Source organism: Paramormyrops kingsleyae, chromosome 23 (assembly GCF_048594095.1).
Source record: "Paramormyrops kingsleyae isolate MSU_618 chromosome 23, PKINGS_0.4, whole genome shotgun sequence".
In the NCBI taxonomy this organism is placed as follows: domain Eukaryota; kingdom Metazoa; phylum Chordata; class Actinopteri; order Osteoglossiformes; family Mormyridae; genus Paramormyrops; species Paramormyrops kingsleyae.
In genome coordinates this window covers 10,735,681-10,753,306 of record NC_132819.1, presented here as the reverse complement: position 1 = coordinate 10,753,306, position 17,626 = coordinate 10,735,681, and the positions used below count along the sequence as shown (strand labels likewise).

At 46.8% G+C, this 17,626-nt stretch overlaps 1 protein-coding gene across 11 annotated transcripts; it reads right to left on the bottom strand.

Moving 5' to 3' along the window:
* Positions 1 to 3,549: 3,549 nt before the first annotated feature.
* On the bottom strand, positions 3,550 to 16,319 carry LOC111839755 (uncharacterized). 11 transcript variants are annotated; one of them, XM_023803982.2, is made up of 6 exons: positions 15,962 to 16,319; positions 13,048 to 13,142; positions 12,884 to 12,948; positions 7,674 to 11,792; positions 7,043 to 7,223; positions 3,550 to 4,506 (listed from the first exon to the last, which is right to left on the bottom strand). In XM_023803982.2, the coding sequence occupies exons 4-5, from the start codon at positions 10,842 to 10,844 to the stop codon at positions 7,128 to 7,130; spliced, it is 3,267 nt and encodes a 1,088-aa protein (XP_023659750.1). In that variant the 5' UTR covers positions 10,845 to 11,792; positions 12,884 to 12,948; positions 13,048 to 13,142; positions 15,962 to 16,319; the 3' UTR covers positions 3,550 to 4,506; positions 7,043 to 7,127. The 11 variants fall into 11 exon arrangements, with proteins under 11 accessions (XP_023659750.1, XP_023659749.1, XP_023659752.1 ...); XM_023803981.2 differs by lacking the exon at positions 12,884 to 12,948; XM_023803984.2 differs by lacking the exons at positions 12,884 to 12,948; positions 13,048 to 13,142 and having other exon boundaries at positions 3,550 to 3,816; positions 4,384 to 4,506.
* Between the last annotated feature and the right edge of the window lie 1,307 nt (positions 16,320 to 17,626).

Sequence of the window (17,626 nt, the reverse complement as noted above, 5' to 3'; positions counted from 1 at the left end):
AAGAGAAATATGTCCCTTAATGGTCACATGCTGTGGGACCTCATCAGACAGCGACTCAGAGAGGGTGAGTGACATCGGGCCCACACCTTCTACGCATCTATGCTCACTCTTGAAACGTTAGTCCTTTTAATAAATGGTTAGCGCCACGGAATACACAGCCTATACTAGAAAATTGCTTTGGAATTAAAGATGCTGAAACATAAGGGAAAATACTCAAACTTGATATGTGGAACAATATTCTGAGATGTTCTGCTCCATTCTGGCTCATGTGCACTATGGTGAAGCATCAGTATGGTGAGCTGCACACGTACTTACTCACACTTGACCTGTGATGGACATCCTGTCCAGAGTGTTTCCTTTGATAGCTGAGCGTTTGGAAGATGGATGGATGGATATTAGAATTTTTATTTCCTCCATCCAGTAACCATTCCTAGTGTATTTTATAACACAGGCTTATGTATAGCCAGGCTGCAATATGCCGTGAGCTATAAGAACACACTCAGAGGTTCCATTGTCTCCAGACATAATCTATTTTTGACACATGGTTGCTAATTTTCTTTATTGTTCTGAAAGTGACACAAACTTTTGACACAAATTCTTTTCCAAAAGCTTGAGGTGATATGCCCTTGAATGAGGATATCAACCACAATTAGCCATCTAAAGAAAAGAGTCTTGCTCTCCAAAGTTATTAAAGCTGACAAAGAAAATTAGATACTAGATATTTAATAGCACTTTAACTAGAGAATTTGGCTGTGACTTTTGTACAAAAAACATCATACTAAGTGTGGCTGCCCTTCACAGACAACTTACTCTGCAAAGAGCAAACTGAGGGAGGCGTAAAAACAATTTCCCCACGGGGATCAATAAAGTATCAATTATTATTATTATTAGATTTTCTTTTTAACTTTTTAATTTATTTGTTTGTATTCTTGTTTATTTATTTATTTTTCAGAAAGTTTAAATGACATTAGGTTACAACTAGGGCTCCAGACTAACTTTCTCCAATAATAGAAGCTGAGGTTCCTTACCGAACATGATAGGGGCACCAGCACAAAATCTAGGTGCACCACTTATATCGATATGCAACACAATGCATTCATGTTTTTCACATCTTAACTGTATTACTGGTAAATGCTTTGGTAATAAACATACAATTCACTTCATTCAGATTTAAAGGAAAAAGTCATTAAGTTAAATGGCATTTTTTTAAAACATAAACACCAAAGTTTATGTCATTGTGACCAAAGGGCCAAGCGAGAGTGAGAGTAACTTATGGACCAGACACTAGCAGATGACATCCTGTGCAGAATTGTCCCCAACCCGTGTTTATGATGACGACAGCCTCGCATTAGCTCTCCACTCTGATCTCTATCTCCTTCACACACGTTTAGATTTTAAATCCAGATCTGATCATCGAAACCCAGCCTTGTATCCGATTATCATACGCCTAAAACAAATTGTTCAAATGTTTCAGTAACAAAGTACTGCATTGATTCTCTTTAAAGAGTTCAATTATTACAACAGAAGATACTTGAGGCAGTTATGTCATTTCAATACTTTGCTAAAATGTTTCAAGATCAAATAAATAATGTTAACGACCACACTCAGAATGTTGCCAGTTTGCCACCGATGTCAGTAATCATTTACATATCTGTTTAATCTGCCTTAACTGGATGGTATGCAGGTCTGGTTCTAATAATCGGTAAACAGTAAATAAATTGGGTTTTATCCATAACACATCTTAATACCAGGAGTTATATAAAGCTAAATTAATGAATTAATGGCTGAATGAATAGGGCCTATATTACTACATACTTTCCCTCTGCAACCCACAGTTAGGAAATATCGCGCAGAATGCTGGGCTGTCATTTTACTGCTTAAGTCTAAATAGTAGTTCTACTTATAAATGTGTTTTTGGTTCGTAAATCCAAGTACAGACATGTAAGTGGAGTCATCCTGCATTAACCCTTATATAATTGATTAAAATGCGCTGGTAGGAATCAATACGTGGAACCATAATTCAAATGTCTTATCTGTATTTTTATCTGCACAACTATTCATTTCAACGCATTGCCAAATATGCATGCAAACATTATCGAATTCCAGGTTCTTAATTTAAAGCCGTTTCTAATTTACACACCAATCCTCGCTCCCTCCTGCTGCTTCACACGATAAACAATGATGGTTTAAAAAATTAATAATGGCAAGTAGAACTGTTGCACCTGGTTATAAAATTTAGTCACACTGTCTCAAAAAATGGTCGCAAAATGCAACTAAATGGGCAGTCTGGAGCCCTAGTTATAATCAAAATGCTTCTTTCGGATGTCATTTGGAGTGAGTGGGGTACGTTACGGAGGCTGGTGACAGAAAGGATGCTGAATAGTAAGTAAAATGTCCAGAGCTTTGGTATTCACTGATGCCTGTGTGTGTATTGATTGTGTTTAAATGTCTGTCATTTGAAGAGGTAAGCACAGCACATACAGTATGATGTGCTTGATATCCTGCACAGCACCAGAGGAGCCTCACACCTGCAAGGGTTCGAGTTAGGGCTTGATACCTGACCCCCAACACACATGTACATTCTCATGTTCACCCCTCATTTATGACGATGGTTGGCACAATCACCACCCGCTGGACAGGCTTCTCATCCAGGGAGCCCCCTACCTTTGTGCCGTGTGGTGGACAGACATCCGCTCCACGTCGCCCCCTTTCATGTTGCCTGTGGTGGACAGATTTCTCATCCAGTGCACCCCCTACCATTGTGTCCTGCAGTGGATGGGCATCCCCTCCAGGGTTTGAATGGAGGGAACTACAAGTGAAGACCCAATATCATCTTGTTCATTCCAAGCCAACACTACATTCCAGCAGTAATTGTTAACAGTCAGATATTTGCATAAGCCTTTAGGAAAATATTTGCATTTGTAAGATTGTTTTATGGAAAATTACGTCATTTCCCCCTTCCTGTGCAGATTATTTTTACACCTTAATTGAATTTTTTCATGAGGTGATGTAGTGGTTGCAGTTGAGATCCAGTTCCAGAAAAATACAGGGTCAAAGAGCTTGATGTTAAGCCAGACTGTATAAAGGAATTACTTTAGTAAAATATTATGTAAAAGATATGTAGAACTGGTAAGATATTTGGTTAAAAGCATTAACTAAAGCACTGAAACTGTAGTTTTATGTTGGCACTGTATTTTTGTCTCCTGGTTAGTCACTGCAGACTGCTGATTACTCTCTGCTTCCCTCTGGTGGTTGAAAAAACATTTATCATGGGGCTCCATCCTCCAGCATGTAGATATGCAGACGTGTGTGCTTATCAACACAAACCAAATAAGACACCTAGGTATCAGAAGAATACTAACCATAGGTTTTATAAAACATGCTTCTTACAGATATAAATTCATATGCACCATAAAATGCTTTCCCTAAGTATACAAATATTGCTCAAGTACATGTTTTTGGTAAAGCTGTATATAAAGACACTAAGCCGGTGAGAGACATTTAGATGCTGACATTCATGTCCCCCCCCCGCCCCACAAAGCCCCCTCATCACCCCCTCCCCCCACACTCTCAGGATTCACCCAAGGAGTGGGGGTCCTCCCACAAAATATATTTATTGTTGGAGCAGACTGTTTGATCAGTTATTCCTCATCTTCATCATCACCATCATCATCATGTTCCTTTAGAGACCTTCCTGTGAAGGTAAGATGCATCTGGTACAAAAGCCTCCATGTATACAAACTCCCGTTTTTTCCAAGGTGAAAAAACAATGCAGGCAATCGGTCCCCCAGCATGTGTGTGACCTGCTGCCCTCTCCTGGGTGGAAGGAGTAATGCAAGCAGTCAGTCTACCTAAAAACTTTTCCGCCATTACCACAAAAATACAATACAAATAGACAAGATGGCCATTGCTCTGTGCAATCACTAGGCAGGAGTATGTGCGCACATGTACACACACAAACATGTGCACACACACACACACCTGTTCTTTGTGGGCACTGTCCATTCATTTAAACGGGAAGAACCCTGATTCCATCAATGACAACCTTACCCCCCACCCAGGCCTAACCTTAACCATAGGTAACCAAACAAAATGGCATTTTTAGTTTTTGATTGCAGTCACAGATTTTTCTAAATTTGAATTTCTCTTTGTGGGGACCAAAAAAAATGTGCCTCACAACATCAAAATAACAGGTTTTTATCACATTGTGGGGAACAAATGTCCCCACAATGTAATGTATACCTGGACCATACACACACACACACACACACACACACACGCACCACACATTCAGCCATGAGCTGCAGGCACAGAACCTTGTGATACCACACAGAAACACCCAGAGGATTTTTAGTAAAACAAAATGAAATGAGAAGATATTACAGTGAGAAAAGATGCTTTGTCATCTTCCACAATGCAGCTGACCCACAGAATGCTGGTGCTCGCATCTCCAGCTCCAGGTTGCTCCTATCACCTTCTTGATGTTCCCAAAGAGACCTTCCAAGTCTGGGCATCAGATGGGTTCATGAAATGGAAGCCAAAGGAGAAATTTTTCATTTCAGTGCTGGACTCATACCTGTTAAGACCAAGATATATTCAGACCTTGTTTGACTTTTAAAATATTGCACATTTTTGTTTTAGATAAAAAAATAAACCCCAATGTTGGATATATTAAAAACTCCACAGTTTTTTATGTGTAATCATAGATATTTGTTACTTGTTTCACTACGTTGGGGTTCCAGCAAATGTATTGTGATCAATAAAAATTCATTCAAACTTGGCAATGAAGCAGAAAATATCACACTGGTTACCTATATTTTATCTCATAAGAACGGACATAGTGTTTACAAATGGTGAAGTTTATATGTTTACAATGTTGTCATTTACATGTACATGTACACCCATGAAGTGGACAGTGTTGACATAATTTAAAGTGGATGACATTTATGGTATAGTTGATGCGTTCATATTCATATGGTATAGGTGATAGGCTCACAGTCATATGGTATACGCGATGCGTTCACAGTCAGATGGTACAGTATAAGCAGTGTGTTCACAGTCATATGGTATAAGCAATGTGTTCAGAGGCATATGGTATAGGTGATAGGCTCACAGTCATATGGTATACGCGATGCGTTCACAGTCAGATGGTACAGTATAAGCAGTGTGTTCACAGTCATATGGTATAAGCAATGTGTTCAGAGGCATATGTAATAGGTGATAGGCTTACAGTCATATGGTATAAGTGATGTGTTCACACTCACGTGGTACAGGTGATAAGTTCACACTCATGTGGTATATGTCATGTGTTCACACACATGTGGTATAGGTCACATGCTCCCACTCATGTGGTACAGGTGATGTGTTCACACTGATGTTGTATAGGTGATGTGTTCACGCTCACGTGGTATAGATGATATGTTCAGTCATGTGTTACAGGTGATGTGTTCACACTAGGCTTGGGTGGTATTTATTTTTTCATACTGTCAAACCTTCTAGACATTACACCATGGTATATGACGGTAAAACATAATGTAGGCTGATGTAGGCTACTGGATGGGCGTCCCTGATGTAGGCTACTGGATGGGCGTCCCTGATGTAGGCTACTGGATGGGCGTCCCTGATGTAGCTATTGGATGGGCGTCCCTGATGTAGGCTACTGGATGGGCGTCCCTGATGTAGGCTACTGGATGGGCGTCCCTGATGTAGCTACTGGATGGGCGTCCCTGATGTAAGCTACTGGATGGGCGACCCTGATGTAGCTATTGGATGGGCATCCCTTATGTAGGCTACTGGATGGGCGTCCCTGATGTAGGCTACTGGATGGGCGTCCCTGATGTAGGCTACTGGATGGGCGTCCCTGATGTAGCTATTGCAATCTCTGGAATCAGAGAGAGCCTAAACGGACTCACTCTTGCCTGGAAGCTGAGCACTAGGAAACTATTTCTTATTGAAGAGTTAAAAAATCAACGCTGTCCTGTATGCACCCTCTAGGTGTATATGGGAAACATACTTAAGTTAATTTACTAACAGAAGCGTGAATGTAAACGCACCAACTTGGGTGAAATCACTGTATTAAATATTAGTCCTGTGTGCAAATGGTCAGCACAAGCAAATTATTTTCTACTTCCAAATTATTCTCTGCTTTGTAACAAATTCATTTCAGATTTGTATTTTCCCATCCATTTTCTGTAACTTATCTTATTCAGGCTTGTGGGGGGTCTGGACCCAATACGCACAAGGCAGGAAACAACCCAAGAGCAACAATCCATCACAAGGCACACACCAACACCTATGGACAATTACCGTCAACCACCGTGCCAACCCATTTGCATTTTCCATCAGTTAAAGAAATGTTGCAACTTCTATGTTTCAGGTAACTTTATTTACATGCATGATGTTCACAAATACTCTCAATGTAGACTGAAAATTAAACGAACAGACTGGCTGGCCCACCTTTCTCATTGGGAAGAAATGTAGAATACTCCCAAACAGGGGCAGACACTTTTTGCTTTTTCACTAGTCCAGTATTTGTATCACTTACAGTCACCATCTTTCTCACCAGTAGAGTGACCTCTGGTGGCGGGTGCTGTGCACTGTAGTACATTACTGTACCTCAATGCAGCATTTCCGTATCAGTTTCATAGAAAGACGGGTGTCTGCATTTTGGACAGTATTAAAAATACCTTCTGGATTTCTTAATACAAGGGTATACTGTAATACTGTCATACCGCCCAAGCCTAGTTCACACTCATGTTGTGTGTGATGTATTCACACGCATATGGTATAGATGACATGTTCACGTTCATTCATATGGCATAGCTGGGTATTCACATTCATGTGGTACAGGCAATGTGTTCACGCTAATATACTATAGGTATATTATATGGTATAGGGGACGTGTTCACACTCATGGCATAGATGACATGTTCACACTCATATGGTATAGGCAGTGTGTTCACACTTATACACTACAGGTGATGTGCTCAAACTCAGATTAAGTGGATCTTGTGATTAACCCAAGAAGAAATGACTTATGTACCCAGAACCTCGTGATATGCCTCTCTCTGCAATGGCTTCGTCTGGAGCTGGATCATGCCTCATCCTGGATGGTCACTCCTCTCTTGCTACTCCGCAGTGGGAGTGGGTTCCCTGGATGCTGCTGGTGCACTAGGTGTGGCAGCTTCTGCCTGGGTACGTTCATCAGCACCGCCCTGCCGCATCTAGAGGAGGCAAAGGAGGAGCACGTGACTGAGGCCGCACTGCGAAGGCCAGTGTCTGTGCTCCGTAACAAGAGGACCACAAGTACGGCATTAACTCTGAAACCGCGGCATGCATCTGATCCTCTACGTCAACATCAGTTGCTGAATGTACCTACATTGTGTATAGTTTTGCTGCAAATACATAAAATATGTATGTCAAGTATATAATAAAATCATAACACTGCTGTAGTATTATAAATCAATATTGTTAAGTCAATAAAGTATTTAAATTTAGCTAATAACGATTTAATACATCAGTATGATAGGTATGGCACATTCTAGAATTCAATGTTACAGCTGTGTTTAAATTTGGAAACAACTATATTTTCCGCAGGAACTGTGAAACCAAATATTTCAGGTGTCTGTGATGCAATGATCTGCAGGAGACTGAATGCACTCAGGTGGACTTACATCTCCATGGGACATTTGCGGTTTCCCGGCAGGAAGCAGCTCGGAGGCTGTGGGCTGCGTCGTGCTGGCAGTGGTGTAGAGTGCAGGCCTGTGCTTCTGCTTGGACTGAAGGAGGGAAAGGGCCAGTCTGGTGGAGAGACCGAGCGAGTTCAGGCCGGGCAAGGCGCTGGGCTGGGAGGAGCTGCCTGGGGGCTGTGTGTCGCTCTGGGGGGACGGGCAGAGGAAGCACCAGCTTAGCGAGGTGGCGGTGTGCAGGCAGGGGTACGCCTCAGAGCTCAGTGCCCCCAGCGGCTTCCTTTGCCTGCCGTCTCCCTGCGCCTGCCCCGTCACTGATTCACCCTTCCTGCTATCACTGGAATCCACTTCCTCTGCTGCCGCATCATCTTCCTCTTTCTTTTCAGACATCAGAGGTGGGTTTGTGATCGAACTCTGCTCGTCAGTTCCTGTTCCTCCGCTACCATCCCTGTCACTATAATCAGTCTCCTCTTCCCTCTTTGCGCGCTTCTGCCGATGCTCTGTGTCAGGGCTGAGCTCCAGGCCGCGCGCCGGCGAGAGGGCGCTCCCCTGCCCCTTCTCAGTCTCCATAGCAGCTGGCGTCAGGGGCAGCAGTAGGCCCTGGTGCCCCTGAATGTCAGAGGGGGCGATCACTGTGTGTGGCTTTTGACAGTCATCCTCCAGCTTCCTTTTGGTTACAGCAGAGCAGATTAGATCCTTCTGTTTCAGTGCAGGGATCTGTGACTGTGTCGTGTACACGGCGCTTCCGTATTTGGCTACAGGGGTCTGAGAGCGAACCGGTACCGCCAGCGCAGTGACGGGCCTCAGAAGCTCAGAGGGAGCGGGATCAGGCAAACGGTCGGGATCCTGAGGGACCACAGGGATCTGGCTCTGCGAGAGAGATGGGGATGGTCTGGATTCCGTTTGCAGCCCCGGCTGCATGGTGACAGAACTGGACCTGCTCCTTAATGAGGGCGAGGGAAGGAGGCAGACAGCTGACTGACTGCAGGAAAGAGGAGGCACTGGGCACAGAGAGAGCTCCACGGCGTCTGAATTCACCCTGTAGGGGGACCAGGCAGCTCTCACGTCAGTAACAGGTTCAGGAGGAGGAGAAGCCAGGCTTGATTCGCTAGAATTTTTTGTTGTTTTGTGGTTAAAATCAGATGCTGGACTTGGGCTGAAATTAGCATGAAGCACAGCTGGGTCTGGGTTACTGGGGCAGACCTGCAGAAGCTCCTCTCCACTTGTCTGGCATGAAGGTCTGTTCTGGCCAGATGCTCCACAGATGGGGTCTCTCGTGGGCTGACACCTCTGTCCTTTGTTCCATGCGGGTGGGCAGCAGGGATCTCTGGCTTGGGCTGAATAGCTGGGCAGCATCTGTGGGTGCTGAAGATGCGAAAGTGCTGTCATCGTGTGGCTCACCTGAACACCCTCAGGAGCTGCTGCAGGCACCACTTCAGGACTGGCTTGAGGTATTTTGTCATTAGATGTGGAGATGCGGAGGAGGGAGTTACATGGCAGTGAGCTCACGCAGAGACCCCTCGAGGCTCGAGCCGCCTCAGCCAGGCGTAAGCACTTTTTCTTGGGGGGCAGTTTTTCTGTTGGGAGTTGGGCCAAGGTTGAGCTGCGCTTTGGCCACTGGAACACTGCGTCCGTGTTGGAGGGCTTCGCGATACTGCCGCCTGGCTCCTCTGTAAACGGAAGCTCGGGCACCTGAACGCTGGGCTGGCGCAGCAGACGAGCGTGGGAGTGTGACTTTGGCAGCTCTCTTTGCGCTAGGTGATGGTCCTTGTTGAAGGAGAAAGCAGAAAACACCTTTTCCTTTTTCTCAAAACTGCTGGTGTGCTGAATCACGGAGATGCCCTTTCCGGTGTTTGTCCCATCTGAGCCTGACTGTGACGCCTCGTCTGCCCTGTCCCACCTTTCCCCTACGGCACTGTTCCTCTGCCTGCCTGTGCATGTGGACGTAGGGGGGAAAGGAGCAGCTATCTCAGGCACCTTGGAAGGATCCACCTCATGCTCCTGGCTTCCCTCTTTCTGCCTCTTGTGCAACCTCTGGATCAATACTTCCTTTCTGGAAATGTTGTTCAGCTCTTCCGCCAGATATCCAGTGGGGAAGCTGGATCCATCAGCCCTTAAGACTTCTTGCCCTCGGCAATGAGAGACGTAGCTCTTGCTTTCCTTTTGCTGGCCGCCGGGCGTGTTGATGTACTGGTGTTGCCAAGGACCAGGCATCACCGTGGTGACACTGGATCGATGAGGCACCTCGTGGAGAATGGGCTCTGGCTCAGCAGGGACCTCCAGGGCGGGCTGCCGCCTCAGTGTGCCGTGATGCCGGCCCAGCCGCTTGCCGGCCGGCGAGGCCTGCCATTCGTCGAAGGAGTGGCTGAAGCGGAATCTGCGGGTGGCAGAGTCCGCAGCACCAGTCGGCGAAGGGAGGGAGTGGCTCCTAAGCAGGGGGGCTGTGTACAGGCGAGTGGCGAGCAAGCCCACCCTCAGAAAGCGTGGATGGAGGGGGTCCCTGGACAATCCCACATCAACTGAGCCGCTGCTATTGGAGGCAGGTGCTTTGGGAGCTGAGATCTTGGGCACTTCTATGCTGCTCTTCCTGGACAGAGAGGATCGTCTAGGTTTCACACTGTCAATTTCTCTGGTGTCAATCAAAGCTTCGTTGATAGTGATGAGCTTGGTGATGTGTTCAATGACCTGATTGGCCGGCACGTTTATCGGGACGTTTCTCCGTCTCTCGCCTGGCTCCGCGGACCCTGCACACTGCTGCTGTTGGTTCCTGTGCCACTGATCTAACCGTCCAAATTTGCCAAGTATAATTTCAGCATAACTCTTGGCCTCTGTGTTTGGGGGGCTTGCCTGGGACCAGTCGCCGCTGTCAGAGCGGGAGAAATAGCCGGACTCGGTGCTGCCCCTGCTCCAGAGGTCCAGGGAGGCAGGGGCCTCCTCGTAGGACCCTAGGGGAGCATGCCGCCTCTCACTCAGTCGCAGGGCCAGCCGCTGCTTGACTGCATGGGCGCCCTCTGCTGGCAGAAAATCTTTTATTCCCTGGGCCTCCTTAGCAGAAGATAACGGTGTGGTGCTGCTCTCCTGCGAGGCAGTCCGTCCGTGCTCCTCTGTAGACGAGGAGGTGCTCCCACGCTGCCCAGATTCACCCTCTGAGCTCATGCTTTCGCCTCCGGCTGCTTCGCCTGCTCCTCTGCTGGTCGCCCACCTTCAGAACCGCTCAGACTGCGTTCCTCACCAGACGGAGCTCGGCGGGTATGGGGCGTGTGGTGCGGGCCACAGGGACAGGGACTTTGCCCAGTGTGTGAGCGGATGTGCTTCTGTAGGACACTGGGCTTGCTACCGGCACAAAGACAGAACCTCAACAAGTACTTCCCAGGCTTCTGGAGTCAGGTTTCCCTCCCAGGGACACCTTCCTGAAGTTACACACTCAGAGCTTCACTGGTTTGAGGCCAAGGCTCTCCCTGAAATATTTGGACCTCACTATCTCTCTCCTCTCAGTGCGGCACCGGCTGTCTTCTCTCCCAAGAGAATGGAATGATGGCACTTCCTTCGCTGGGCCTCAAGGTGGAGCCGCCATTTCTGCAGCTGCCTGGCAGATCAGCTGTGGGGATCAGCAGAAAAATAATTCCTCAAAAGTGACTGAGACTGTCATTCACTGAATTCTGCCCTTTTGCTGGACTGGGTGGAAGCCGCATGGTCAGAAGAAACTTCATGCAGGCTCTGGGAAGACCTGGAGCTGCTGCCTCACTGGGGCATCACAGCTCAGCCAGCAAAGCAGTAAATGTCTGGATGGATGGACATTCAATAAAAGTTGTTCCTTCGTTTATGTCCTGTCTTATTTACCCTCTGATAAATCCCTCTTGTTGGCACCCTAAAGAAAGGGGCCCCTTGGAAGCAGGACTGAGGACGTCCAAGCTGACAGCAGCAATCCTTCTGCTGGACACTGATCTTCCCAAACCTGGGCTCAGCCGGCTGCCATGTCAGACTCCACCCGGCCTGAGCTCCCTGCTACAGCAGGCCCCTGTGCAGCGCACTGCAGGGACAACAGGCAGCTGACAGGATCACTCAGTCACCCTTACACTGCGGCTTGATGCTGCTTCAAAGGCTCTGTGAAAAGAAACAGTGGCTTTGGATGGGGGTTTTAAACTAGTTTTCATGAAATTATTTTTAAAAACATCCATCCATCCATCCATCCATCCATCCATCCATCGTTTTTAAAAACATACATTATTAAAACAAATGGGCCACAACATTTGAATCAGACATACATTCAAACCCAGACGTGAAAATTTCAGGTCCTGAAAGTAAAAATCCAGACCAGGATTTTGTTTCAACCAACCAGTTGAGCATAAAGAGTCACAGTCATATAGTACTGAAGTGGTTGGTTGAAACAAAATCCTGGCCTGGATTTTTACTTTCTGGACCTGAAATGTCCACCTCAGACATTTGGTTTGAACAGACTTGCTGTGTAATACAACTTGGATGTGTAGTTGGCCCTTCTGAATTGCAATGTTCCCCATTAAAGGAGCATTTTTGGGGAGTTTTGAGAAAGCTGCAGACAAGTGAAGACCAGCAGACAACACACAAAAAGTTTAGTAACTCATAAATGCATAAAATATGTGTACAGTGCTGGTTGGGATGGCAAGAGTGTTTATGGCAGCCTCTGGCGTGATAGCGATCATTGTATACTGTGTTTTTCATCTATATTCATTAGTGGAGCTCACACATAGATCCTAGGTGGGCACAGGTTTAGTGGAGCTCACACACACAGATCCTAGATGGGCACAGGTTTAGTGGAGCTCACACACACAGATCCTAGATGGGCACAGGTTTAGTGAAGCTCACACACACAGATCCTAGGTGGGCACAGGTTTAGTGGAGCTCACACACAGATCCTAGGCGGGCACAGGTTTAGTGGAGCTCACACACAGATCCTAGGCGGGCACAGGTTTAGTGGAGCTCACACACAGATCCTAGGCGGGCACAGGTTTAGTGGAGCTCACACACAGATCCTAGGCGGGCACAGGTTTAGTGGAGCTCACACACAGATCCTAGGTGGGCACAGGTTTAGTGGAGCTCACACACAGATCCTAGGCGGGCACAGGTTTAGTGGAGCTCACACACAGATCCTAGGCGGGCACAGGTTTAGTGGAGCTCACACACAGATCCTAGGTGGGCACAGGTTTAGTGGAACTCACACAATCAGGAAATGGCTGTGGCCCAGGAGGGGTGGACATTATGCTGTGACATGAGAGACCCCAATCTCCTTAACAAAAAAAGCCAATCTGAGACTGCTGTTCAGCAGAAAAATCAGCTACTGTTTTACAATACAATACAAAAAATACACAAAGAAAGAACCAACCATGGGCTAGAGGAATGTTTTAATCTTCAAATCTCGTGCTGGCTTACAGTTTGTCAAGTCCTGATCTCCCCCTGTGCATCTCTGCCTCAGCTCACCTACAGAGACACACGGGTGGCAGTGATCCTAATCTATGGTGCCATGAACCATTTCAACATTGCTGGTCAAACAGGAGGGATATTGTTGTGCTTCTCTGTCTATGATTAAGAGCTCATGTAAATATCTTCTCATATCCACAGGATCCCCATGCTGGTTCCCATAGCAACAGACCCAAACTGAGGAGCAGCAGATGGAGGTTGAGCTGGAAGTCTAAATTTATCTCCCAGCATCCTTCCTGATGACAGACACACGCTAGCCTGAAGGAAGTGCCGCCCTCTCTAGACGGCCTGCCTTGCACCTCGCCCCCCCACATCCTTTGGCTCCGTCCTGCGTCTTCCAACCAAATGAGGTGAGTCCACACCTACGGCTCCCCTCGCGCTTCGCGGCTTTGACGTCCGACACTTCATTACAGGCCAAGCTGCCCTGCTACGAGAGGCACGCATCACGCCTTCAGCGCCACGGCCGCGCTCTCCCACCTATGCAGCCCCTTAGAAATCTCCGAGAAGCATGTAGCATTGTGACAAGGGCGGCTTGCATATGACATTTGTCAAGCTTAACATAATATTTTAGCCAGCGCGCACTCTGCTGTAAGAAGCACGCAGAGCAATAAAGCGGCCTACACAAGTGATTAATGCTGTGTCTTATTTCAAAAGTTACTGAGCAGCATCTGCGAACCTCAGCCACCGGCTCAGCATCACGAGTTCTTTCCCTCCACTGAAAGATACGCAGCAGCACACTGTACTGCCCACACACAGGCACCTGTTCAGAATGTAATAATTAAGGTGCTTGAAAGCATACATTTGTAATGGGAACATTTTTGGGTGAAAAACCAGGAAGGGTATCCTATTAAGTACAGAATCTAACTAACTAACCCTAACCATGATAAAAATGAAAACTGGGAGAAAATGTTACCATTAAGACTGTAAACATGGGCACCATTTGGGGGTGATGACACATGAGTGTAGTGGGTGAGTAGGTGGGACAGAGCAAAGCAAGCAGGACGGCTACAGGTGGGCTATAGCCTGTCAGGGCAATGCTGCCAAGCCCACGGTGACGGACAGTACAGTGGCAAACGCCCACACTGCGCCATACGCTGGCACCATCTGCGGCTCGGATCACCGCTGATATCACAGCGCCGCGAGCGACCATCCCTGACAATTCTGGCCGGTCTCCATGACGCCCCTCTTCTAGGAGGGAAGGGCAGGTACCCGGCCACTGGATCACAGAGCTAGCGGCCACTTTAACCTCTGACTTCATCAGGAACAAAAAGGGACAGCGGGCTGACAGCCCCCCCACAGAGTGAGGGGACAGCAGACTGGGCCGCATCCTACAGGGGACCCCCATTCCCCACGGTCTCATTTGTACGATGCCAAAGCTATTTTTATTTTTCTGTTAGATAAGGCACACAGACTAGTGTAGAGCAGTCCACACAATAATAGCTTTTGTGAATATTCCCCATGTTTCTCCAAGATATTTTAGCATTCATAAGATACTTTCTTTTCCAAAAAGCAAGCCTGAGGCTCCTTTATGCATTCTGCAAAGCTGCAGAATCCACTGAGACCCGATGGCATTTCTCTAGTCCACAAGAATAGCCACAGTACAGGCACTGAATGGAAACGATAGGCTGAGTATGCAAGCTCAAGTGTAGAAGGACCGGCTTAATGTACATGATGAACTCTAATTGCAGCTCCCTTCTAACATAATGACGTAATGGTACTGTGGAAATACAACTGGAGAGAGGAGCAGTGTTGCGTTTCAGAAAACGGCGCTCAGTCCACATTACGGAAAAGTAAGCAAGTAAGAACAGTACTATTTCAGATGTAACAGTCGCAATCTACAGTATATTAGAACAGGCGGAAACTCAGAATTCAATTAATTAGTGGCAGGTTTGTAAAAAAATAAGCTGATTTCCAAATACGTCTAAGACGTCCCGAAGCCTGCGCGTAAATGGCAGAAAACAAAAATAACAGCTGCCCCAAAGTGGTATATGAATATTTCATTACGGAGCACTGCGCTGACAGTGATGGACCCATGCGCACCGCATCCTGCACCACGAGTAACAGTTATTATGTAATGTTATTGCACTCCGTTGAATGTTTCATCGAAAACGAAAGCGATAGGATGCTGCGATAAGGCTAAACTTTTCACCCTTTCAAATTGTGCACGGACAGTGACTGCCTGCAAAGCACTTTGCAGCCGAAGTGCCGTCTCCTGTAAATTGCCGGCTAATTTGTTTTCTTCGTTTGCTTCCCGGAGATTTGGGAACAGAGAGTCCCCTGGTCTGCGCGTGCTCATGTTAATCTCAGTTTGGCTGGAGACGCACACGATTGAAACTGTCACAATGCGATGCATGTACGGGCATCGTCACCATCAGCATTATAGCAAGCGAATCATGCTTATAAAAAAAGAGTAAATGCATTCAAACTTACGGCTCTTACAGAAAGCTTTGGTACGTTTAGCCAATTTAAAAAAATCAGTGATCAACTGTACACAGAGGGAAGCGGTAATAAAAACGCATGGGCAATTTTTGTTTTTTTGCAAAATAACAAGAGAACAATAGCCTACTGTACTATACAGTAAGCCGAAACACTGCTAACTGTAAACAGCAAACGAACAAACTGTACACCTTAACAATAGGAGCTCCACACTTGTTACCGATGACATCAGACACAAAATGCAATTTTTAAATAGAACATACTCCAGTGAATTAGTAGTTCAATCGCCGGTATCATCGTATGTACAACTGTTGTTTAAATAATGAGACAATACAACAATACGCAGGAAAATCATTAAGATATATCAGATTAAAATTTCTTACCAGCCAAAGCAATTTAACTGAACTATTCTGGTGCATGATCTCTTTCAGACACTATTTTGCGTGCATTTTTCATCTGTTAACAGTCTAAACTATTGTCATCAACAACGACGACATAAAATGAGCAGGCGACCGACGTTAACTTCACTGCTTGCCGGGAGGAACTGTGCAGTAACCGTTTTATTCCTCAGTGCGTCCTCCGAAAGGAACGAGGGCAAGTGTGGCAGTGCGCGTCCTCGCAGCGCGTCTGGGCGGTGGGCTGCTACGAGGGGGGCTTTCCCTCAGCGATAAACGGAAGCTGCAATTCCACGATAAGCCGATGGCCACTACAGGGACACTATCTCCCGCTTCGCTAACGACGCACGGCGCACTACTGAGCACGTCCCGATGTCCCCGCCCCTTCTCCATGGTCTGAACCCGAGCATGTATCACTAGGTGGAGCGAGGAGCGGGCATAACGTGCCCTGTGTAATATCTCATCGGTGTCCTCCACAAAAAGTGCTGGGGGTTTTCTACAGAGAAAAGGGGACTCCAGGGATATAGATTGATGAATGAATTGCAGTATGCTGCAGCAGGCAACAAGCAGCCTCTAAATGCTGCCCACTCATCTAGGTGAGGGGTTTATATTTCATAACTAGCCTGTGGTACATCCTCCCACATAGAGCAGGACTGAAATGATGAAATTGGATGCATTGAATATTACATCATGGCCGAGTTTCACAACGGAGCCTGACTTCATTAAAACAGGATACGAACACGAGACACTCAAGCTGAGAAGCAACTTCCAATGTTACAAATGGTCTGTGCCCCCCCCCCCCTCCCCCAAAAAAAAATCTATGCCCAGGGAAGGTCCATGAAAAGCGGCGAGTGCACATCCACGTGAAAGCCAAGCAAAAACATTTGTGCACCAGTACATTTGAGCAGAGCGATCACACGTTATGACAGGCTAGCACAGGGTAAACATACGGGCGTATGACTGTACACACAGAGCGATCACATGTGTCACGACAAACCGGGCAGGCTGGCACTGGGCAAAGGCACTGCATCAGTTGCTTTTGGCTCCATGGCACTGCCCATCTGGAGGTCACAGTTGTGTGGAGGATCCCCTTAGCACTCCTCCGAGCAACACCAACGCAAGGTCCCAGTGTCCTGTTGCTTGGACCAGGATGCTCTTGCCGACCTGGGGCCTGTCATATAAAGGGGGGGGGGTGGGGCTCAGAGGATCACAAGTGACTGCATCGTGCAGGCAGAAGAGAAAGCAAGTGGGCGGTACTGTGGAACTCAAACTGTTCAGAGAACGAAAGAACGACAAATGGAATGAGTCACTGCCTGTTGTCTGCACTGCCATGGGGGAGGAGTCACATCTATACTGCAGGAAGGTACTCCCTGAAAGCGAGTCCCTTTCCCCAGTGGTCCACCATACCTCAATGGCAGGATTTTAACACAGGCTAGAAGCCAATCTTTACTGACTTCATGTCTAACCAGCACCCAGGAAATCCTCCGTGATCTAATCAATCACAGTGCAACACATTAAAACCAAGGAGTTCATTTGAGGATATGGATCAAGCCTGAAATGTAGGTGGCAAGAACAGCACCTCCACCTGGGCAAAGAGAATCTTCTCACTGTCTGCTTATGGAACAAGGGCAGGAAAAAGAAGGAGATGGAGCA

What these genes read in the sequence shown, in the direction of transcription:
- LOC111839755 (XM_023803982.2), bottom strand. Translation starts at nt 10,844, where the DNA reads ATGAGCTCAGAGGGTGAATCTGGGCAGCGTGGGAGCACCTCCTCGTCT. An exon ending in CGCAAATGTCCCATGGAGAT is followed by an intron (nt 7,224 to 7,673) that starts GTAAGTCCACCT and finishes TGCCTCCTCTAG; the next exon opens with ATGCGGCAGGGCGGTGCTGA.